Here is a 22936-nt window from a genome sequence, read left to right on the forward strand (position 1 = left end):
CCCTCTGCCCGCCGGCCGGGCCTGGCGGCCTGTCAGCACTCGCGTCGGCGGGGACTTGTTTCGGGCTCTCCATCCTGCCCCACGGGCCTGTGCGTCTGTTCCGTGCCGAGACCACACGGTGGGGACGGTGGCAGCTTTGTGACAAGTTCTGAAACCAGAGGTGCGGATCCTCCACTTTCGGTCTTCTTTGTCGCGATCGTTTTGGCTGTTTGAGCTTCCTTGAGATTCCACGTGAACTTAAGGGTGGGTTTTCTATTTCTTCCAGAAGCACCGTCGGGTCACTGCTCTCCTTTCGGGTCAGCCACCTGTCTCAGTGCGGACGTGTGGGTACGCGCCACTTCGAGTCAGAAAACAGATCCGCGTGGTTCCTTTAGTTTCCACGCGGAAACTCAGACTGCTGCCGCTCCGGGCGCCGGAGCCCTGTAGCTGCTTCCTCGGACTTTGGACGTCTCCCGTCTTGTTTCGTCATCTCCTTACTTTCTGGCACGAGATGCCCCAGCTCATCTTCATGCGTCCCGGGGTCGGCGACTTCTCCCCAGAGCCCCGGTCCCTTTGACTGGAGGACAGTGTGCTCGCTGCTGCTTCTGGGCCCTATCGGCAACACAGCTGGGAAGTGTGCGCGCGTGAGTGTTCCGTGAAGCGTGTTTGTTCCTCACCGCCTCCCAGCGCTCACGGTCTGTGGGTTCTTCTCATGGGGACGAGCATTGGGACGCTCAGGATCCCGTGTCAGGGGAAGCTGTTCCGCTCTTGGTGACGAGGCCTACGCTCGTCTTGGGGTGTCGTGAGCCGTGACCCCGTCGCTGGTGCCCGCTCTGTTCTCTCACCACCTGTGCAAGCCCCGTACCCTCCGTTTCCCATGACCGGGAGTCTGATGTGGCCCACAGTCGTGCTGGCGCCTTCCGCCACGTGTAGTCTGTTCACTTTCTATTTCTGGGAAAGGCCCCCGCGGGTGCAGAACCAGGGCTGCCGGGGCGAGAACATCCAGCAGCTCCAAGCGCAAATACACGTTACAGAAAAGGAAGTGCGAGCGAGGTCTGCAGGCCCCCCAGCGGAGGGAAGGGGACCGTCGGGCCTGGGAGCTGTCCTCTCTGCCCGCGGCACTGGACTCCAACACAGTGGCGTGGAGCTTCCTTGTGGTCCCAGAGGAGGGCGCCCTACACGGGGGCCACCCTGCGCACCGGGTCCCCACAGGAGGCCCCCAGCGCACGAGGCCAGGCCTCCGAGTCTGTTGCCTGAGGCGGCACATGCAGGGCCTGCGGCACGACGCCGGGAGGAGCGGCACGGCTCCACGGGGCATGGCCGCCGTCCACACGTGCGTCAGGACCAGGCAGGGCCCGTCCTCTGTCTAGCGCAGGGCTGAGCAGTGCAGCCAAGTTGAGGCAGTGGCCGGAGGCCAGCAAGGCGAAAACACCTGGGAAAGGTTCAGATGGTGCTGTGAGGGCCGGGGCGACGCAACGTTTCTGGGGCTTGTGCTTGGAGGCCAGAGGAGGTGAGTCAAGCAGGGGCGGGTAGAGGCGCCAGGGCAGGATGCTTGAGCGCTGACGGTTCCTTCCCGTCTGCTCTGCTGGGGGGGGGGGGGGGGTCGCACCTCGTGCGCCTCCGTGGGAGCCCCTGGTCCCGGGGGGAGGCTACAGCCCAGGTCAGAGCGGCTGGTTATGGGGAACCTCGGGTCCAGATCTCTGGGGCTCTGCCCTCACCTAAGGACTGGCCTGGCCTGGCCTGACCACTCTCAGGTTTGTGCCCTCCTGTCACCCTGCTGGCCCGGGAGGAGCCTGGGCTGCCCTGACCAGGATGGCGCGGGGGGAGGGGTGGGCTGCTCGCAAGAGAAGCTCAGGCCGGGCCAGATGGAGCCCGGGGCCCAGCCTGAATGGACTGCCATGGGCAAGGCGCCTACGGCACTTTTCTCATCACGGTGGGTGCGCTGCCCAAGGGGCAGGAGGCTGCCTGGGGGGAGGGAGCTGCACCTGCCTGGCCCACCAGAGACGCGGCCTGAACCCAACTGTGGTCGCCCTCACGAGGTCCTCTCCCGCCACACGTGGCTCACTTGCCCAGCTCACAAAGAGACAGAAGCCATTTCCTACCCCAGATGTGGAGGGGGTGCCCAGACCAGCGGGGGCCACTGGTGGCGGGGGGGGGGGCCATGGAATGGGGCACGGGGAGGGGCTCTGTGCACACCATGCCCCACTGCCTGCCGCCACGCGGGACTTGCACCCCCTCCCCCAGCACCGGGCAGCGGCCCAGGACTCACCGGGCTCTGGGCGTCGGCATCCATGGCCCCACCAGCTTTCTGCCTTGCCAACTCCTGCACGTAGCTGTAGACGTCGGCGCCGAAGCAGTCGGCCTCATAGAAGGCACTGCACCAGCCGGGGCTGCAGCTCTGGAGGTCTGCCGGGCCGGGGTTCACGGCCAGGCTGCCGTCCTTGGGCCGGGGCAGCCGGGCCACTGCCTCGGGGCCCCCACCCTGCTGCCCGTGCTCTCCGGCCTCCGGCTGCTGTTCCCGCTCGGCTTTGACCGACTTCTGAGGCCGGAATCCCACCTCAAAGTTACCCCGTGAGAGCTCGTCTGCGTCCACGTCGGACAGCGGTGGGGGCGGGCAGGGGGCTCGGCTGACGCGAGCGGTGGCCGGTTTCTCCTTCCCTGCACAGGAGAGGACGGCCACCCTCGAAAATGCAGCTCGAGTGGCAGGGTCCATCACCAGCTCTTCACAGAGAAGCTGATTGCGCTCAGACGAGCCCCTCGAGACGGCAGGGTGCCCCCCTGAAGAGGGTTCTGAGGGTTCAGGGCAGGGGTCCTGCCTCCCAGGAGGATCCCTCAGATCCCCTCCCAACACGGGCTGTCCCGGGGTGGGGGAGGAGACCCCTGGGTCGTGAGCTGCTTGTGTGTAGATGAGGAGAACCAGAATGGACGGAGGGCCAGCAGGGCGCTGGGGGCCCGGTGGGCGCCCTCACTTTGCTCTCAAACTTCCTGGAGCGCGCACGCGGTAGAAGGGTGGGGTGAGGTGCCTGTGCTCGCCACCTGCTCCGATGGCCGTGACACGTGTGATCACAGTCACGCAGCCTGACTCCTATAGCCATGCCCCACTCCCATGGGATCCGTGAAATTACACAGATTTCCGGCATCCTGCAGCCTGTGCTAACAATCCAGGAAAATAACCCTCAGACTCTTTAACTGGCACATGTTTCCAGGAAAGAAGCAAAGATTTGTCCCATCACCAGGCTGCTGGCCAGCGACTCCAGGAAGCAGAATGTGACCCCCTGGCCCCCAGTGCACTGGGCTCCTGTGTGCCACCCACCTGCGGGCGTGGGAGAGCCCCCCTTCCTCGCACAAGGTCCCCAGCTGGCGAGTCCTGCTCTGGGTGCCTTTGAGAGGACACTGGGGTACCCCGGGGCAAAGGGAAGCCCCTCCTGGAATTACCCAGCCACACCAAGAGAGTCAACGTGGACCCCGCCATGGAGAGGTTTTGCCCCAATGGAGCCCATGTCTTACCCGCCCCGTGCAACGACGGCCTTTTGCTGGACAGTGAGCAGCCACTTGGAGCGCTAGTCCCGTCACCCTGGGGCTGTGACACGGCCTCCTCTGAAGCGCTGCCATCAGAGGGAAGGATGCTTCAGACGCTCCTGTGGCCTGGCCCGTCGGCCCCCCACGATGCCACAGCTTCCCTGCACTGCCTTCCAGCAGGAGTCTCTGGGCGGATGTGCAGAAGCCCCCAGAGCTCACCCCACGTAAACACACCTGGGCTGCAGTGGGGGCCCACCTGTGACCTGGCCCTCCCCCCTCACCACCCCCCCCCCCCGCCGCCCAACACGCACCACTTAGCAGAGGCCCCACCCAGCTTCCCGAGGACACCCTGACTGTGGGCCACAGGCTGTCACAGAGCACCCTCCTTCCAGAACAATTAAGGGGCCCAAATAATTGGCACAGGGCTTTCTGGAGGTCAGTGCTGTGAGAATGCGGGGCGTTGGCTGCCTTTGGGCCTGTGAGTGTTGGGGCCCGGGGCGGGGCAGGCACCGGTTCGGGGTGTTCAGCAGTGTTGACCTGTCTGCACGGGGCGGGCAGTGAACACGGCAGGGCGGTCTCGCGGCTCCCACTGCCTGGTGCAGTCACGGGGACGGGGGCGGGGAGGGCTGTGGGTGTGCCTGGGGCTCAGGGACTGGGTGTCGGGGCATCGGGCCTCTCCAGGCACTCCCCACATCGCTGTGGACAGTCCTCCAGGAGGGGATGGGCCGGCCCCGGCAGAAGAGCAGCAGGGCAGTCTCTGAAGGGGCAGGGGGTGGGGGGACAGCACAGGGAGGGTCCCCATCCACCTGCTGTCACCCAGCGCTGACCCGTTCCCTGGGGGGCGTCCTCCCCTCCGGGCCCCGGGTCACTCTGCCTCCTCGGGCCGGTACCTGAGCAGGGGCTGTGCCTCCCACACTCTCTCTCCCTGCCCACAGGAGCCCGGCGCCCGCAGGGTGGGCTGCAGGCCTGGTAAGGGGGACCCTGGTGGACAGCCGAGTCTGGGGAGGGTGGGGAGCTGGAGCCCAGGGGGGTGGGAGGGGGCGCAGGGAAGGCAGCCCAGGGCCTAGAGGAGGTGGAACAAGGCCCCAGGGTGGGGGACTCACTTCTCCGGGGGCGATGCCCTCCCGTTCACCACGTGGAAGAGATTGTGCAGCAACTGTTCCCCCCAGTACAGGTCACAGAACTTCTCCGAAATGGCCCCACAGAACGTGGCGTAGGTGAGGTCTTTCAGGGCGTAAATGTATTCCCCTGGGTTTGCAAAATGACAGCGGCCAGTTACCACGTGGGAGAGCACCTTCCGTGCTCCCCGCTCTCCAGGGCGGAAGGAGCTGGCAGGGGGCCGGGCGGGGGCGCCAGGGCTCTAAGTCCCTCTTCCTGCCTAAGACTCTGCTGCCGGCCGAATCCTGGGGGGCTCAGCTCTGCCCCCTGAGCTCTTGGTGCAGATGGATGAGTGGGGGGCCCCCTCTTTGTGACGACCCCAGTTCCCCCTTCACACGGGCCCCCTACAGTGTACTGCATCCCCCCATGGCCTCTCCCTGGTCCTGGGGCTGCTCCGGGGAGCCCTGTGGTCCCCCCCGTGATACCCATGATCAGAGCCTCCAGCCCGTTGTCCAAGTAGCCGTCAAAGGCAAACTCCTCTTGGATGAGGCGCATGGCCTCCTGCAGCGACGGACAGGCCGTCCTCTTCGGGAGGGGTGAGGCGTCCACACTGGGCGGACAGAGCTTGCGATCTGCTGGCAGGGGCCGCTCGCGGTGACTGTCTGGGGCCTGGTCATCCTGCTCTGGGACCGAGGTGCCCTTGGGGCTGTCTGGACTCGCCTTGGCCAGGGAGGGGTCCCTCGGGGCTGACGGGGGACCCCCCGGCTCCTGGTCTGGGCCCTCAGTGGCCTTGCTCCTGGGCGGCTTGGCTGGGTGACCCAGGTCATGGCGGGCTGCACTGGACCCCGGGGGCCGAGGCCTGAGGCCCTCGGAAGAGGCTCCAGGCAGGGCTACCGGGTCTGGCCCTTGCTCCGTGGGGGGCACCTGTGCCTTCAGGGGTGGGACAGCCGTAGAGGATGCGGGCATCGCTGGTGAAGCCTCCTCCGGCGGGCTGGCCGGGGCAGGGGGAGGGGTGCAGGGGTTCCCCTGGCCCGTGTCTCTCGGCACGGACTCTCTGAGAGGCTCTGGGGCTGCTCCCTGTGGTCCGGCACCCGGTACCAGCTGGTCAGGAATCTTCTGGCTGGGGGCTGCTCCATGGGTCTCGGGAGCCTGCTTCGCAGTGCCCTCCCGGTCTCTGAGAGCACAGAGAGAAGGAGAGAGCGCTGAGGAGGGGCTCGGGGACCCCACCAGCTCCGGGGTGGGGCTGCTCACCTGGCGTCACCTGCATCTGGTGCCAGTACAATGGGCTTGAAGTGTGTGGCTGCCGAGGTGAAGGCGGCCGGCAGGGAGGCGGCCGCTTCGCAGCAGGAGGGTTGAGTGGGCACGGGCCCCTGCACTGCCACCAGCCTGGTGTCTCCGCCGACCTGAACAAAGCCTGGGGACAGACTGCGCGTGAGTGCGGGCCCCGACATGCCCTGGAGCAGCTCCCACCTCTGCCATAAGGTGCGCTGGCTCCTCCCCGCCCCCGCGGGTGCTGCACCCCTCCCCCCGTGAGGCTCCAAGGGGACTTTGACAGGCCTGAGGCGGCCGGGGCCAAGGGTGGCAGAGCTGGGAGCCACGGAGAAGGCCACGGATGGGAGGAGGGGCTCTTCTTTGTGCTGCAGGATGGGGGTTACCACCCGGCATGACAGCCAGGCTGGGGGGAAGACGGGGCAGGACAGGAGCTGGGCAGCGGCACGTGGATGTGGACACGGGAGCGTGACAGGGCCGTCAGACCAGAGGTGGACAGCCAGGCCGCCAGGAGGTCCTGGACACCCTGCTCCGGGGCCCCGTGGTGGCTGCCTGTGGGTGTCCGCTCAGGGCTGGGGGGTCAGCAGAGGGGGTAGCCGTGGCGTCGGGGGCAGGAAGGGCCAGGCCCTGGCGGCTCACCTGAGCTGGGCCCGGGAGGCGGCATCGCACTGGGGTTCAGCTCCACCACCGAGAGAGCGTTCTGGAGGCCGATGGTCTCCTCCTCCTGGTCAACCTGAGGCAGAAGAACAGGATGGCCCCAGTCAAGGTGAGTCCAGGGGCCCGGCGGTCCCGAGTGGATGCCGTGGAGCGCTCCCCGACTTTTCAGCGGAGCTCTTAGCTGGCACTGGCTCACACACTGGACTTGCTTCTCTATTTATTTTTCAGATTTTATTTTTCAGTTATGTCTACACCCAGTGTGGGGCTCAAACGCACAACCCTGAGATCAAGAGTCCCCTCCTCCCCCGACTGAGGCAGCCGGGTGCCCCCTGGTTTGCTTCTCTTTCCAATGGGAGCCTTGGGGGCGCTTGCTTCCCAATTCAACAAAGTGTGGGTAGGTTTCTAGGGCACCGTCGCTGCGGGGGAGTGTGTGTGCCTGTCTGCCATCCACGGGGCCCGCCGGGCCCGCAGGCCCAGGAGGCTGACAGCCACCTGTGCCTGAGGGTCACTGTGGGGTATGCCCCCCCTTTCCTAAACTTGCTCTCCACCTGCACAGTAAACAGCGAGAACAAGCGTCCTCGTCTCCCCAGGGCCCGGGCCCCAGCACAGAACCGAGGGGGCTTCACACACACTCTGCAGGGCACTGTCTTACCCTGCAGGTGGACGCCCTCAGGTGGGCTAAAATCTTCCTGCTGTCCATGCCTCGCTGAAGGAGGTAAGTGCTGCATATCTGAAAGAAGGAGCCCCGTGTCCGGCATCTGGGAGGCCGCAGGCCGGGCCCACGTCACTCCAAACGTAGAGGGGAGCACGCCTTGGGCAGGAGCCCTTGAGAGAGTGCACAGCGGCAGGGAGGAGGGCCTGGGGGCTTCGTGTACAGGAAGCAGACCCCAGCCTCGGGCAGCCGGGGATGAAATTCTGCAGCCCCACGTAGAAGGAATAAAGGCTGAACAGAAATGCCCCCCACCCCTTGCTGAGGGGCTGCCTCAGCGCCGGAGAGGAGGGCACAATGACACACGACCTTTCCAGCCTGTCCCTCTAAAGACTTCAAGAACAGGTGATGCTACAGAACCACAGAGGAGTTAGGGGCAGACCAGTCAGCTCCCACATGCACAGACAGCAAACCCCAAAACTGCAACCTAAAAAAACAGGCAAGAGAAAACTTCTGTAGACATTTCCAATTAACTGCAATTTGACCCAGGCAGGCCCGAGTCCTCGGTGACCTTGACAACAAGGCAGTGGCTGCTTGCAGGACAAATGTGGATGGGGCCCAGGCAGGTTTGAAGCCAGCTGTCTGTCCCCGCGTCTGTGCATGTGCCCCGCCTGTGCGTGCACAGGAAGAAACGCTCTGGGATGGGGGGTGGACCCTGAAAATGCAGCTGACCCCTGGGAACTGACTCTACAAGCTCAAACATTCTGATATTTGGGGAGAGAATGTCATGATGAGAACGTCTACTTTTCATCTGGGGTCATGGACGGTATTGACAGTGAAGATTAAGAAAGATAAAGATTCTTTTTTAAGCTACCGTGTAAGCACCTTCCCTCCCCCGGAACACCTAGGTCATTTCCTAACTGCTGGCGGGAGCCCCAACCAAGCCCTGCACAGAGGCTGGCCAGCCAGAGCGCGGCTTGGGGCGGCCGAAGTCAGGGACGGCCCCGACCCCTTCGGGCTCCTGCCTGGAAAACCTCAGTTTGTTCGAGCCAACGCCAGGCAGAGGCTATGCCCTCCTGCCTTAGAGCAATTACTATCAAAGGTCACGGCTGTGAACCCCTCCTCCGCCCCTGTGGGGCGTATGTGACTCTCACGACCCAGGACGGTCTTGTTCAGGGGCTTATGCCTGATCCCCCGAAGCTCGACCGTCAGGAAAGGTGGGTCCCGGCTCCCAGCGTCCGTGTGCTGGTGCTGACCCGCCCCGGGGCAGTTTCCGCTTGTGTCCCCACTCTCCCCGTAACCTCCAGCCGCCTCCGTGCAGATCTGGAGTAGAGCGCAACTCCTTCCCCTGCGGGCCGTCCCCCGGCTGTCTGTCTGTCTGTGGCTGCTGGGTAGCGTGTCTGGGCATCGTAGCTGATGTCTGAGTGTCTCTCTTTGACACAGGGCTCCTCCTCACTTGGTGAAGCAGGGCAGTCAGGGGCAGAGGAGGCCAGCACAGGGCTTCTCCCTCCACAGGTGGCCTTCCTGTGGCCTCTCCGTCACTGAGACAGTGGCCCAGTTCCCCCTCAGGCATCCAGCTCTTGCTGGCAGACGTGGGCACTGTTGGGAGGGTCAGGATCCGGCCCCATCAGGCCCCCGCCCAGTCTGGAGAGACCAGAGGGGAGGCCGAGAGACCCTCAGAGTTGCTGTGGGAAGTCGGTTGTTGGGGAGAAGCCTCTGTCCCGTCTGGCAGGGCATGAGGGCAGGGGTCGGGCTGGCCCCAGGACATTCCCCACCCACCCTGGCCCGGCGAACCCACGGAGACAATGGGGTGGTCCGGGGGTGAGCAGCAGACACCGTCTACCGCTGTTCACAAATGAAACCCGTGGCCGTCTGTCCAGCACCCACTCTTCCTGGAAACAAGAACCCGTGTCCCCTGTCGGCCGTCGCTCAGGCCCTGGACTGTGAGCTGGGGTCCCGACCGCAGTGTGGTTACCTTGATGGCCTCTGCCGCACACGGCCGCTCCTGGGCGCTGCGTCTAGCCATGTCCAAGAGGAGGGTCTTGAGCCTGCGAGGCAGGGCCAGCTTGTGGTCTCGGGGAACGCTGAACTTGGCTGCCGTCCACAGGACCGCAGCCACACAGTACACGGAGGCCTGGGGGCGGGGGAGGGAAAGGCCAGCCCTGCTCAGCAGCACGTCCCCACCCGGGGGTCCCCCAAGGGCACCCGGGGCGCCAGCAGGACGGTGGCTCTGATCCGCACCCCCGGTTCGCACCTCCTCGGAGCTTGGAGGTCCGCCAGACCCTGAGTCAGATCCCTGGGGGAGCGGGGACTGGCCTGGGAACCTGCGTGCTTACCAAGTACTCCCGGGTCATCACCCTCAGGTGTGAGCAGCCAAGACCTGAGGCCTCCGTGGGACCCTCCCACCTTCCGCTGTCCTCAGGCAGCTGGAGGCCGCGGCTCGGGGTTCAGAGGCCAGGAGCCCCCCAAACCAGCAGTGTGCTGCTATTTAGCAGCAGGTTCTCTGAGCAACAGCACCTTCCTCGGGCACCTGGGCGGCTCTGGCGGTTAAGTCCGGACTCTCTCTCAAAAGTAAATAAACGTTAAAAAAAATACCCGTGTCTACACACATCAGTTTACTCTAAACGTTCCTGATGCAAATGATGGGAACCACACAGTTTAAAAAAGAGGGTAAGGTGTGATACTCTTTTTTTGTCAGCTGCAGAGAGCCAAGGGGTGTCACCGGACGTGGGCACTGATTTTCCAGCTCTTGTACCGGAAGTCACACAGGTGGCCCGACAGGCGTGCTGGCTTCGTTTTCATTTAACTCAACGGGCGGGATGAGAGCGACCCGAGGAACGCCCGGTGCGAGCTTCGCTGCTGTAAGCCGGCTGCTGTCCCGCCACCAGCAGTTCTGGAGGGTCACGGCAGGCGCGGAGCACCTCTGCGTTCAGCTGCATCGTTAACATTTCCTCCGTCCCCTCGTTAAGTCTGTGCAGCTGACCAGACCGCGTGTGCCGATCTCCCCAGTGTGGACGCTCCCGCGAGGCCACCTTCAAGCTGCTCAAGTGGTGCCAGTGTGCGGGGGCAGGGGCAGTGCCAGCGGTGCCCTCCAGGAGCGCTCCCACGGCCAGGAGCACAGGCCACCGTGCACGACAGTCACGCATGAATGAAATTATCAGCTGTAGATACTTATGAACGTTTTTAAAAAGCTAAACCTCTTATTTTGAGATAATTATGGATTCACATACAGTTGTAAGAAACAGTCCAGAGAGACTGTGTACCCCGGACCAGTTCTGCATGATAGTAACATCTTGCAAAGCTGCAGGACAACGTCCCAGCCAGGACGAGGCATCCACACGATCAAGGTACAGAGCGCTTCCTGCATGAGGCAGGGCAACAGCCCTCAGCCACGTGTACTTAATCCCTGGCAACTACTAATCTGTTCTCTGTTTCTTTAATTGTGCCATTTCACATACATGGAATTACACAATATGTGACCTTTTGGGATTGGCTTTTAATTAAGTGGAGATCCTTCCAGGTTGCTGCCTTATCAATACCCCGTTCCTCTGACTGCTGGGTAGCAATCCATGGTGTGGATGGACCACAGCCAGTTTTACCATTCACCCCAGACAGACATCTGGGTTGTTTCCAGTTTGGGGCTATTCTGAGTACAGCTGCCGTGGTCGTTCGTGTGCGTGATTCTGTGCGGACGTTTCATTTCTCCAGGATAAGCACCCGGGAAGGCAGTTTCTGGGCTGCAGGGTGGTCAAAGAATCTGCCGAGCTGTCTCCCGAAGGGCTGTGCCGACCACGATGAGCGAGAGCCCCCGCGGCCCCACATTCTGGCCGGCACGCGTGTGGTCGGTGTTGGGTTGTCGCCATTCCAGCCGGGGCCCAGGGGCCGCTTCCTGTTTTGCAATCCCAGGTGCCACAGGAGGTCGAACATCTTCCACATGCTCCTTAACCACACTCTGTCTTCTTCCGTGAGGGTCTGCACAGACCTTGGGCCCACTTTTTAACCGGGTTGTTTGCTTTTTTATTGTTGAGTTTTAAGAGGTCTTTGTGTGTGCTTTGCAAATATTTTCTATCAGTTCCTGGCTTGTCTTTTCACTCTCAATAATATCTTTTGTGGAGCAGAAGTCTGAAATTTTACTGAAGTCTAACATCAATTTTCTCTTTCATGGATCATGATTTTGTGTTGCGCCCAGAAGTTGTTGCCAGATTTCTCCATTATTTTCTAGGAGTTTTATGGTTTTGCATTTTGCATTTAGGTCTGTGATCCATTTTGAGTTAATGTTTGTAAAAGGTGCAAGGTCTCTGTCTAGATTCTTTTTTTTTTTTTTTTGCATGCAGACTTCCAGTTGTCCCAGCGCCATTTGTTAAAGAGACTGTCCTTTCTCCACCGAATTGCCTTTGCTCCTTTGTTAAAGACCAGTTGACTCTATTTGTGTGTGTCTATTTCTGGGCCCTCTATTCTGTTCCATTTATTTGTCTGTTCTTTTGTCAACACCACCCTGTCTCGACCATTATTGCTCTACGGTAAGTTTTAAAATTGGGTATTGTCAGTTTTCTGACGTTCTTCTTCTCCCTCAATATTTGCTGGCTGTTCTGGGTCTTTTATCTCTCCATACATACTTTAAAATCAGATCGTTGATATCCATGAGTAACTTGCTGGAATTTTGATTGAAATTGCATTTGATTTATACATCAGATTTGGAAGAACTGATATCTTAACAGTATTGAATATTCCTATCCATGAATATGGAATGTCTCTCTATGTAGGCTTTTCTTCCATTAGGGTTTTGTAGTTTTCCGTATAGATCTTATACATATTTTGTTAGATTTATATATAAGTAATTTTTTTTGGTATGAATGTAGATTGCATTGTGTTTGTAATTCCAAAATCCAATTGTGCACTGGTGGTAAACAGTAAAGCAACCGACTTTTGCATATTAACCTGCTATCCCGAAATCTTGCTATAGTTGCTTATTGGGGTGCCTGGGGGGTCTTAGTCAGTTAAGCGTCCAACACTCCGTTTTGGCTCAGGTCGTGATCTCATGGTTTGTGGGTTCAAGCCCTGCATCTGTCAGTGCAGAGCCTGTTTAGGTTTCTCCCCTGCCTCTCGCTCTGTCAATATAAATAAATAAATAAACTTAAAAAATTGTTTATTAGTTCCAGGAGATTTTTGTTGATTCTTTGGGATTTTCTAAATAGGCAATCATGTCACTTGTGAACAAAGACAGTTTTATTTCTTCCTTCTCAATCTGTACACATTTTCTTTTCTTGTCTTACTCCATTAGCTAGGAATACCAGTATGATGTTGAATAGGAGTGGTGAGAATGACATTCTTGAGTTTTCCCCAATCTTAGGGGGGAAGCATCTAGTTTCCTCACCATTAATTATGTGAGTTGTAGGTTTTAGTAGATGTTCTTTATCAAGTTGAGGAAGTTTCCCTCCATTCCTAGGTTGCTGAGAGCTTGCATCCTGAATGTGTAGTGAATTTCATCAATAGCTTAGCGTCTATTAACACAAACACAACTTTTCTTCTTTAGCCCATTGATGTGATGTGTTAAATTAATCGATTTTCCATTGTTGAGTCAGCCTTTCAGGCATGGAATAAATCCCACTTGGTCAGTTTTTAATTTTGATGAAGTTCATTTTGCCCACTTTTCCTTTTGTGAAAAATGTAAGGATACTGCTTCTGGTGTCAAGGATGAAAGCTCTCTGCCTGGCTCTCCATCCCAGAGATTTTCTTGGATTTCTTTCGTCAGCATTTTGTAGCGTTCAGCATTCAGTCCTGTGTGTGCTTGGTTAGATTACATGTAAGTATTTCAATTTTTGAGTGATTGTACATTTACATAAAGTTTGTATCTTAATTAAATTTATATTTATATGTATATTTCAGCTAGGACAATAGAAGAAATGATTTATTGTACACGTTGCATTCTGAGTACAGGATTAGTCCTGAAAATCACAGATCCAGGGCAAAGGACCAAAAGGGACTGTTTTTGTATGAGCAAGGTGGGTCTCTCAAAGGTGGTTGTTGCAATCAGATGACGATGGATGTTTCTAGATCCATTTGTTTCTGAAACAAGATCTAGAAAGTAGGTGTGCAGTCCAATAATTGTGCCAGTGTCCCTGGCCTCTGGCTTTCCTTGTTTCCCCTCCCGTAGCTTCCATGAGTGCACAAGTTAGTGGTTTACTTGAACTTCTGCCTCATTGTTCTTCTTTTATGCTTCAGCCTGTGCATTTACTTCTTCCTCCACTTGGTTCATGGCCTGGAGGTTTCTGAGACGGTGCTAGTGCTGAGAGCACGCACTGTATTTTTAATTTTGGAGTCTGCATGTTCATTGCTAATATATAGAAATACAACTTAGTTTTGAATGTTTATCTTATATCAGAACTCACTTATTAATTCTAGGAGTCCTTTGGTAGATTCCGTGAGTTTCCTTGGAGTTTTCCACATAGACAGGTCTTCTGTGATGGTATTATTTCTTCTTCCTGGCCTTTATGCTTCCTACTTGCTTTTTTTTTTTTTTTTTTTTTTTTTTTTTTTTTTTTGCATTATTGTAGTGGCTACAGCTTCCAGCAGTATGTTGTTGAGTAAGAGCAGTGAGAGTGGACATCCTTGCTTTGTTCCCAGTCGTGGGGAAAGCATTTAGTCTTTCCCCATTGAGTATGATAGCTATAGGGTGTGTGTGTATGTGTGTGTGTGTGTGTGTGTGTGTGCGTGCATGTGTGTGTAGATGCTTTTTATTAAGCTGAGAAAGTTTCTTCTACTTGTATTTTTCTCAGGTTTTTGTTGTTGTTGTTATTATGAATGGGTGTTGAATTTTGCCAAATGGTTTTCCTGCATCAATTAATGTGATTATGGAATTTTTCTTTTTTTAGCTGGTTAATATGTTGGACTAATTGATTTTCAAATACTAAACCAGCCCTTTATCCCTAGAATACCCCCCCCCCACTTTGTCATGGTGCATAGTTTTTATATATTGCTGAATTCTAGCTGCATATTTTGTTAAGGATTTTTGCCTTTATGTTCATGAGAGATGTTGCTGTGTGTGTGTGTACAGATGCCTCTATCTATCTATCTATCTTTCATCTATCTATCTACATTGACAGTATATATATTAGCTTAATTAAATATATTGGGAAGTGTTTTCTCTTCTTTTCTTTTTTGGAAAAGATTGTGTAGAAATGGTAGTAATTTTTCTTTAAACATTGAGTAGAACTCCCCCGTGAAACTGCTGGGCCCAAAGATTTATTTTTTGAGACCTTTAAGTGTACAAATTCAATTTCCTCAATAGTCAAGGGCTGTTCAAAGATCTATTTCATATCGAATGCATTGTGGTAGTGTATGATTTCTGAAGAACTGGCCCATTTCATCTAAGTTGTCGAATTTATGTGTATAGACTTATCTTATCTTCCATTATTCTTTCGATGCCTGAAGGGTTTGTCGGGGAATCCTCTGTGTCATTCCTGATATTAGTAATTTGTGTCTTCTTTTTATTGTTGTCAGTTTTGCTGCAAGTCTTCACATTTTGTTGGTCTTTACCAAGAACCACCTCTTCACTTCACTGTTTTCTCTATTGTTATTCCATTTTCATTGATTTCTGCTCTCGTCTTCATGACTTCCTTCCTCTGCTCTGGGTCTGTGTTGCTCTTCTTCTAGGTTCTTGAGGAGCTTAGATTACTGACTTGAGCGTTTACCTCTTTTCTCACATATGCAGTTAGTGCTATGAATTTCCCTCTTAGCCCTGCTTTGGCTGTATCCCACAGTGTCAACATTGGCATCTGTTGATTGTCTTTTTTCATTAGGTTTGAATCTCCCTGGTTCTTGGTGTGGCAAGTGACTTTTGGTTGAAACCTGGACATTTTCATGTTGTAAGCCTCTAGATCTTATTTAACTTGTTTTACCTGACTTTCTCTGACAGCACTGTCCGGAAAAGGAGACACCATCTTGTTATTGCCAGGTGGGGGCACAATCCAGGTTCTGTATTTGGCCTCAACTGACACCTGAGGAGGGGGATCCTCTTTGCTGCTGGAGGGGGTGGGAATCCTGGCTCCCTGTTGGGCCTCCGGTGTCACACCTCTGGCCAGGAGGGGTGGGAGGACATCCTTTCCGCTCCTCACCTGCCTCCACTCCCAGCACGAGGTAGGGGTGGCCTTGTTGCCGCTGGGTGATGGTGGGAGTTCCAGCTCTCCATGAGGCCTCCTTTGGCAACACTTGGCCTCGAAGGGCATTTGCTACTGCAGGGGGTTGGGTGCAGTGGTGGGGGTCCAGGCTCCCCACATACATGATCTTCACCGCTTAATGGGCAGGGGTCCTTGGAATAGACTGGTGGGGGTGCTCAGCCTCCTCTGGCACCGCCTGGGTAGGCCCGCCCCTCTCCTCACCCCTTCCTCTGGCTCGAGTGCAGTACCTTTGCCTCCACGCATGAGGCAGAGAGAAGGAGCAGGGCCCTTACCACTGTGCCCTCCTCAGCCTGAGGCCCCGGCCAGGCTGCCTTCTGCTCTCTGCCTTGCACACTTCTCACGTTTGTTTTAGGGATGCGGGGTTTCTAGCTGTACTTAGTCGGGGAGTAGGGAAGTGGAGTTCTACCTTGGTTTTGAATATAATTTACTTAATTTAAAGTTTGTATAATTTAATTTTTGTTTCATTTTGTTATTATTTTTTAAAGTGGGCTCCATGCCCAACGTGGGGCTTGAACGCACCACCCCAAGATCAAGAGTCACATGCTCCACCGACTGAGCCAGCCGGGCGCCCCGTAAGTGTGTACAATTTAATTTTTAATAACACTCTGTTTAACAAATGCCTTGTAAATATTCCTGAAAGTTCAGCCCTGAGCTCTCTTGAGCCAACACATACCGCCCAGAGCTGTCCATGCAGAAGCCCCCGCCCTGCCGCCCTCGGGAGGCACCTGCTGGGTGGACGCTGCCCAGGCCAGGAGAGCCAGGGCTGGGGAGGCGACTCCTGCACTGGGGGAGGGCTCCCTGACTCCCCCTGAGTCCCGGTGAGGGGCCCATGCCTCACCCCCAACCCCAGCTCTCTGGGCAGAAGGGGGCGCCACCGAGGGTGTGGGGCAGGAGGCCCTGGGAAGGGACGGGAAGGCCCCAGTTACCTTCTCCGTCACCAGCTCTTGGTCTGCAACTTCAGGAGCCAGAAAAAACGTGTCGTAAGTGCCTGAGAGAGAAAGGCCCAAGCTCTTAGTTTCCCTTTCAGCCTTGGGGGTCTGTGGTGGAGCACAGCTCCTGAGGGTGTCCCCGCGTACGCACCATTGGCAGGGGGTGGGCCGAAGAGAACGGCCCCGTCCTCGGCCACCAGCACGGAGTCCAGGCACAGGTATGCTGCAAGAGAAGGTGGGGTCAGGGTGGCCAGACTCACCGTGGGGACCCGGCTCTCCCGGAAAACCCGCAGTGGTGTGCTCAGGGTGGGGCAGCTCCCCCCCCAGCCCACAGCACCCCGCCCCCGCCCCCAGTCTCCAGGGAGCACAGCACAGGGGCCAGAGGCTGGACAGGGCCCGGGGAGGGCTCTTCGAGGCTTCCCCGGGCACATCAAGCTGGGAACTGCAAGCAGCTCAAGGAAGAGGAGGGGCACGGGGGGGACATGGCCCAGCACCCAGCGCTGCCCCCCTGAGGGGCCCCCGTCTAGGCTGCACCCCCAAGGCCTGGGGGTCACAGGACCGGACAGCAGACCTTCTCCTCATCGCCCTCCCCAGGACCTGGTAATCTCAAGGGCTGTCGGCCACCACGCTGTCCGGGAGGGCTGTGCTTCAGGGGGCTGCGAATCGGGGTAGTGTCTGAAATCCCCCCCTCTCCCTGGCCAACGTTGCTTCCTTGGGGACAGTGTCGCCCCATTGAGGGGATGTGGGCCATCCACACAGCTCATACTCTGCCCTGGGCCCCTCTGGTCCTGAGACCAGAGCAGACATGTCCAGGGCACCACTGGCTCACAGTGGGGACACAGCCGCCTGGCCCCAGGCCGGCCCCATGGCCCAGGTGCTCCTCTTGGTCTTGGCCTTGGAACATATCGGGGGGTGGGCTGAACACGGAACCGCGGGGCAGAACTTCACCTGGGTGCTCGCTGTGTGCACGCAGAGCACTGAGACACGCGTGGGACAGAGCCCAGAGCTCATACTCCTTGAAGGGCCGGCCCAGCTGGCACAGGAGGTCCTGCAGGGAGATGCCCTGGTGGGGAGAAGTCACATCTCAGTGAGAATGGGTACGTGGGGTCAGCTCAGCCCACCGCTGGGGGAGGGAACTGGGCGGGAACCACCTCGAATCAGGGTGGGATGTGCCTCCCACACAGTGCGCTCCTGACCAAGTCGGCCAAGTCCCCGCATGGACACGAGGGGGGAGGGCGTGAAGGATCAGAACCCCGTGCCCCTGGTGGCGATGTCAGACAGTGCAGCCGTGTGGACAACGGTGTGGCGGGTCCTCAAGATTAAACACAGGATCACCACGTGATCGGGCGATCCCACTTCCGGGCGCCCCCCCCCCAAACTGAAAGCAGGGCCTCAGACAGACACCCCCATGTCCACAGCAGCAGATTCACAGGAGCCCACTGGTGGAAGGGACCCGAGTGTCCACCGTGGACGAGCGGGTGAACGCAGCGGCCCGTCCACACGGCACAACGTCCCCCAGCCTCACGGGAGGGAGACACCTGCCATGGGGCAGATGAGCCCTGAGGGCGCGATGCCCAGTGACAGAAGCTGGACACAAAAAGACAGGCCCAGTGTGACTCCACCCTCGCGAGGTCCCCAGAGCCATCACGTTCCAGACACAGAGGGCGGATGGTGGGCGCCAGGGGCGGGGAGGGGATGGGGACCTGATCGGGGACAGACCTTCGGTTTGGGGGAATGGGAGAGTCCTGGGGATGGAGGGTGGGAGTGGCTGCCTGCGGGGTGACCGTGCTGGGTGCTCCAGACCGCATGCTCAACGGGTGAGAGGGCAAAGTTTATGTGACACGAGCTTTGCTTCACCCCCACCGTCCCTGCTACACACGGAAAAGTCCTGGAGTCAGAACGCACTCCGCTGGAAGGTAGTTTGCCACTTCGAGGCCACGGGAAGAGCTAGGACCACAGCCTCCACACTTGGGACACAGAAGTGCACGCTCTAGGGAAGGTTCCAGAGGCAGTGTCTCCACCCTTGACCCCGCTCCACGCGGGGTGCAGCCGCCTTGCTCCTTCTAGCCCCGTTTCTGCAGTGCCTGGCTGGCGGCCCATGTTCCGGGAGCGGTGCACCCCAAGCCTCCTGCTACATGTGGGGATTGAAGCAGCCAGCTCTGAACCCTGTTCACGCTCCGCAGTGGAGATCTGGGTGCCCTGATGCCTGGGGTGGGGGGAGGTCTGCGTGGCCCTGGTCCCACGGGGCCTCTGGGGCAGGGAAGCCTAGTGGTCAAGACAGTAGCTGGGCTCCCAGTCAGCCCTGCCCCTCAGTGGCTGCCCACCCTCCAAGAGGGTGCATGGCCACTCTGTGCCTCAGTTTACCCATCTGGAAGGCGGGCCGTTGTGAAGCTGTTGGGCAGGGGAAGGTGAGCCAAGTCCAGGGCTAGGGTGTGTGACTGGGAGCTCTCTCTGCACAAGCTGGTGTGGAGGTCGGGTGGACGCAGGAGGCCAGTGGAGGCCGTGTGAGCTGAGTGGGGACACATGCATGTGCACGTTAAGCACGTGTCAGTGCACTGGGGTCGTCAGGACAGACATTTGCCTTAAGGTAACTATGTTTTTTATGTAAATTACCCTCGGGTCCTTACCAGGATATGAATACAAATATAAATCACAGACTCTTGACCTTTTGTCCTTTGGGTCAACAGAGCGTGGTGGGAAACACTGCCTTTGGTGCCCTGGTGAGGGCCCAGCGCTGCCCTGCAGCACACTGGCCCCCTAGGTGGCTTTGCCTGAGGACCTCATGGGGACAGAGCGTTGGGGACGGACCTGCTGAGCCCAGGTGTCACCACACAGAAGGGCCTAGGGCCGCAGGCCCCTCAGAGCACACGTGGTTCAACTAAACACAGTGCAAACTCCCAGAACGGAGATGCCTGTCCGTCTCAGCAGATGGGGTGCAGCCACCAGGCCTGGGAGACCCCAGCTGCCCTGGGAGACCCCGTCCTGACAGCTGCACAGAACCCCAGCATCGATGAAGATCTGAGGGCGCAGGGTGCCACGCTTGACCCGTGAGCAACCCCAACTCGTGGTGTTAGTGCCTGACGTTGAAAACAAGCCTCAGAGGGAGTGCCAGGGTTTGGGGGCGGGGCGCCAGGGCTGGGGGGTGGAGCGCCAGGGCTGGGGGCGGGGTCCCAGAGGTGGATGCCCCTTCTGGGCCTGATGCTGCCCCGCCTCCCCCTGCGGAGGCAGCTCCCTGCGCATTGTTTGCGTAAGAAGAGGTGGTCTGACAGGCACGATGGAATACTCCTCGGCCACCAACAAGAATGAAATCTTGCCATTTGCAATGACGGATGAGTTAGAGGGTATGACACCAAGCGAGAGAAGTCAAAGACAGGTATCCTATGGTTTCACTCGTGTGAAACTTGGGAAACAAACAGATGAACATAGGGGCAGTGGGGCGAGAAGACAAGAGAATGAAACAAACCACAAGAGACTCTTAAATACGGAGAACAAACCGAAGGTTGATGGAGGGAGGTGGGTGGGGGATGGGCTGGATGGTGATGGGCATTAAGGAGGGCGCTGTCTGGAGTGAGCGCTGGGTGAATCACTGGGTTCTACCCCTGAAACCCACGTTGCGATGCATGCTAACCAACTAAAATTTAAATTAAAGAAGATAAAAGAGCATTACCCCCCAGGCAGGGGTGTGCCTCTTTGGAGAATGCGCGGGGTGCTGCGTGCTGGGTGAAGCCAGGTGAGGCCTGGGCGTGTGGGGTGCTCTGTGGGATGCCCCCCTGCACCCCCAGGGGGGCCACAGGGGAGGCTCTGGCCTGGCGTCACACCTGGGGCCACGCCTGGGGCCACACCTGGGGCAGGGGGAGGCCGTAGTCACAGCTTCCGTCAGAACCCAGGTAGCTTGCACATTCCTGAGCAGGGGTGAAGGCTGACTCCCTTCCTTGTGGTAAAGGACCAGCAGTGGATGTGTGTGTTGTGTGCTGCACCACCCCCCCCCCCCCCCCGACCCCGGGGCTCCGCGGGAGGAGAACCGCATCACCCACCTGCTCTGTGGCTGTGCTAGCCGGCTCCCCAGCTCCGACCAGAATCCCCTCCTCAGCCCTGCAAGTCCCCGGTTCTCCGCCTGCATCTCCAGGGGCCTTGGGTCGGGGCGCGGGGCTTTCCTCCGTGGGGCCCCAGCCCGGCGCCCCAGACGCCCCGTCCCCACCTCTGCCGGCGCCTCCGGGTCCTCCCCGCCGGATCTCAGGCTCCTGCTCTGGCCGCAGTCTGGCCGAGGGCTGTGTCTTGTAGCTGGAAAGGCCATTCATCCCCTCCAGAAAGGGCTTCCTGGGGCCTGGAGGGAAGAGCTCCGATGGGGGCAGCTGGGGGCCCAGCGTCAGGCAGAGGGCGCTGGCCTCCGGGCCGTCGGGCAGGAGCCTGGGGAACGTCTGCACTTTCCTCAGGCAGCTCCTCTCCGGGTCACCCAGGGGGCGCTGGGCATCCAAGACGAGGCTGGCCAGCCGCTCTCCGTTTCTCACGGGGGCCGACAGTAGGGGCTTGGAAGGCAGGGCCGCGGGCTGCTCCGGGGCGCCGTGGGCTTCGTGGGCGGGGCGCTGGGCCGGGCCTTCTGGGTCCGCGGTGCGGCCCCCGGGCTGCTTTCTGGGCCCTGTGCTTCCTGTCGCCGGCCTCCCGCTGCAGGAGCTCTCGCTGACATCTGGGCAAAAGCAAGGAGATTGCTGTGGGGGACGCGGCCAGTGACCCTGCGGGTCACCAGAAGGGATGGGGATTCCTCTGCTGCACTCCTGGGTCCCCCACTGCTCCCCCCCACATGCGTCACCATCTGTGTGTGCGCGTGTATATGCCTCCCCGTCTTCATCCACCTCCTTGATCACAAAACCCAGCTGATTCTAAATAGTGAGACTGCAGAGGGTCCGGGCCACATCCCCAGCCTCCTTGAGCCCCTTCAGGGTTTTCCCAAGGTCACCCAAGCATCTTGTCCAAAGAGCCTTGGCTTTCTGGCACAATTACATAGTGATGTTCCCCAAAGGAAGACACTGAATCTGGCTGCAACCCTGCCCTGTCCTGGTGCACAATGTCCCCCACACGTGTCTGTGTCTGTGTGAACCACGCTACAGACACACGGCCCCTTTTGTGGCCTGCAGCCCGCATGGGGGTGACCTCTCTCTGCTTCGCTGTTGGAGCCACGCCTCAGGCCCGTGGTCCCCGGTGCGGCGGGTCCCTCCGGCCACACGTGCCTCCCCCGAGGGCCCTCCAGGCTCCTCGCTGCAGGCACAGGGCAGAGCGATGCGGGCATTTGTTCGGAAGGCCACCTGAGACCGTGCCAGAGTCTCACGTGAGCTGAGAAAGTCCCAGGTGCTTCAGCAACAGCTTCCATAGCAGAGAAGCAACGGGCCTCAGAGACACTGCGTGGTGTTGGCAAACGGAAACGAAGAGTGAAATGTCCCCGTGTCCAGGGACTGACCTGCTCACAGACTAGGACAGAGACAAGAGGCCTAATACCGGTCACTTCTCACCAGGACCTGGGTTTTCACCCCCAGCCGCACGGGGGTCTGCAAAGCGTGCACAAAGTGACTGAGAGGGTGAGTGTGTACGTGTTGATCTGCGTGCACGTTTGCACAACGGGTTTGTATGTGTGGGAGGGTGCTGTCTTTGTGCACAAGTGTGCATGCTTGTGTACGAGGATGAAGAGGTGTACGACTTTGCACTTCATGCGTGTTAATGTGAGTGTGAACACGTGTGCTTGTGGGGCACACGTGGTCTGTTTGCATGTGTACACGTGGGTGTTTCATGGTGTGAGAGTACAGAGGTGTGAACACGTGTGTGATCTGTGCTGAGACCTGTGCACGTTCACAGGCACGTATGTGAGTGGGTACGTGCAAGCGTGCGCACGTGTGTGTGACCATCTGTGCGCATGTGCGCGTACGTGTGTGCGTGTGCTTACCTTGAAATGCTCCGAAAGACTCAATGGAGAGCACCCTCCTCCCGACGGCCGAGAGGCTCCGGCACAGGCGGCAGGAGGACGTGAAAAGCATCTTCTTTTCACACAGCGCTATGATGCTCTGCAGACATGTGTGTGAGCGCCTCAGCCGGGACCGCTCACCACGAGGAAGCCCTGTGGCCGACAGCCCGCCCGCCCGCCACATCTACTTTCTGGCATAAAAACACCCTGTGTCCTGGGATTACGGGAAACCAGGAGATTCTGTTTAGCCCACGAGAATTATAAGCCACGCCTCTTCATAATAACAATGCATAATAAGAAATCAAGTTCTGGTTTAAGCAAAATGCAATGCCACCGAATCCCAGGGGGAGAGCCCGTATGACAGAGGGGCGAGGTATGGGGACAGGAGGGGCCCGTGGGTGTGTGCTGGGGCATCGGGGCCGTGGGGAGGGTCTCAGGTCTCGGCCTGGGGGTGAAGTGCGGGGATGGCCGACGAGTCTTTACCTGGAGGTCTGGCCGGTCCCTGGGGTTCTCTGCCTGCATCTGGCTCAGTAAGGCCTCCAGGTCCTGGCTCAGCCTGGGCTCGGGCTCGGGCTCGGGCTCGGCCACATACTCGAGGGCCGCCTTCAGCGTGGCCCCCAGAGAGTAGATGTGAGCCTGCGGCACCAAAGAGCCTGTCGGTGCCGTGGAGCGTGGCTTGTCCCCACACGGCCTCTGCTCCTCTGGCCAG

At 58.5% G+C, this 22936-nt stretch overlaps 1 protein-coding gene across 1 annotated transcript in view; it reads right to left on the minus strand.

The window, feature by feature from the left end:
* KNDC1 (kinase non-catalytic C-lobe domain containing 1) overlaps positions 1–22936 on the minus strand; it is a 63799-nt gene that overhangs the window by 19902 nt on the left and 20961 nt on the right. The window contains exons 4-17 of the mRNA XM_060641151.3: positions 22711–22863; positions 22210–22327; positions 20312–20961; positions 17226–17340; positions 16429–16500; positions 16275–16336; positions 9147–9305; positions 7175–7252; positions 6505–6598; positions 5848–6010; positions 5082–5770; positions 4602–4746; positions 3487–3584; positions 2249–2637 (exon numbers count right to left, since the gene is read on the minus strand). Of these exons, the coding sequence (XP_060497134.3) occupies positions 2249–2637; positions 3487–3584; positions 4602–4746; positions 5082–5770; positions 5848–6010; positions 6505–6598; positions 7175–7252; positions 9147–9305; positions 16275–16336; positions 16429–16500; positions 17226–17340; positions 20312–20961; positions 22210–22327; positions 22711–22863 (2985 nt within the window). The remainder of the gene's footprint in view (positions 1–2248; positions 2638–3486; positions 3585–4601; positions 4747–5081; positions 5771–5847; positions 6011–6504; positions 6599–7174; positions 7253–9146; positions 9306–16274; positions 16337–16428; positions 16501–17225; positions 17341–20311; positions 20962–22209; positions 22328–22710; positions 22864–22936) is intronic.

The sequence above is a fragment of the Panthera onca genome, chromosome D2 (genome assembly GCF_046562875.1).
Source record: "Panthera onca isolate mPanOnc1 chromosome D2, mPanOnc1 haplotype 2, whole genome shotgun sequence".
In the NCBI taxonomy this organism is placed as follows: domain Eukaryota; kingdom Metazoa; phylum Chordata; class Mammalia; order Carnivora; family Felidae; genus Panthera; species Panthera onca.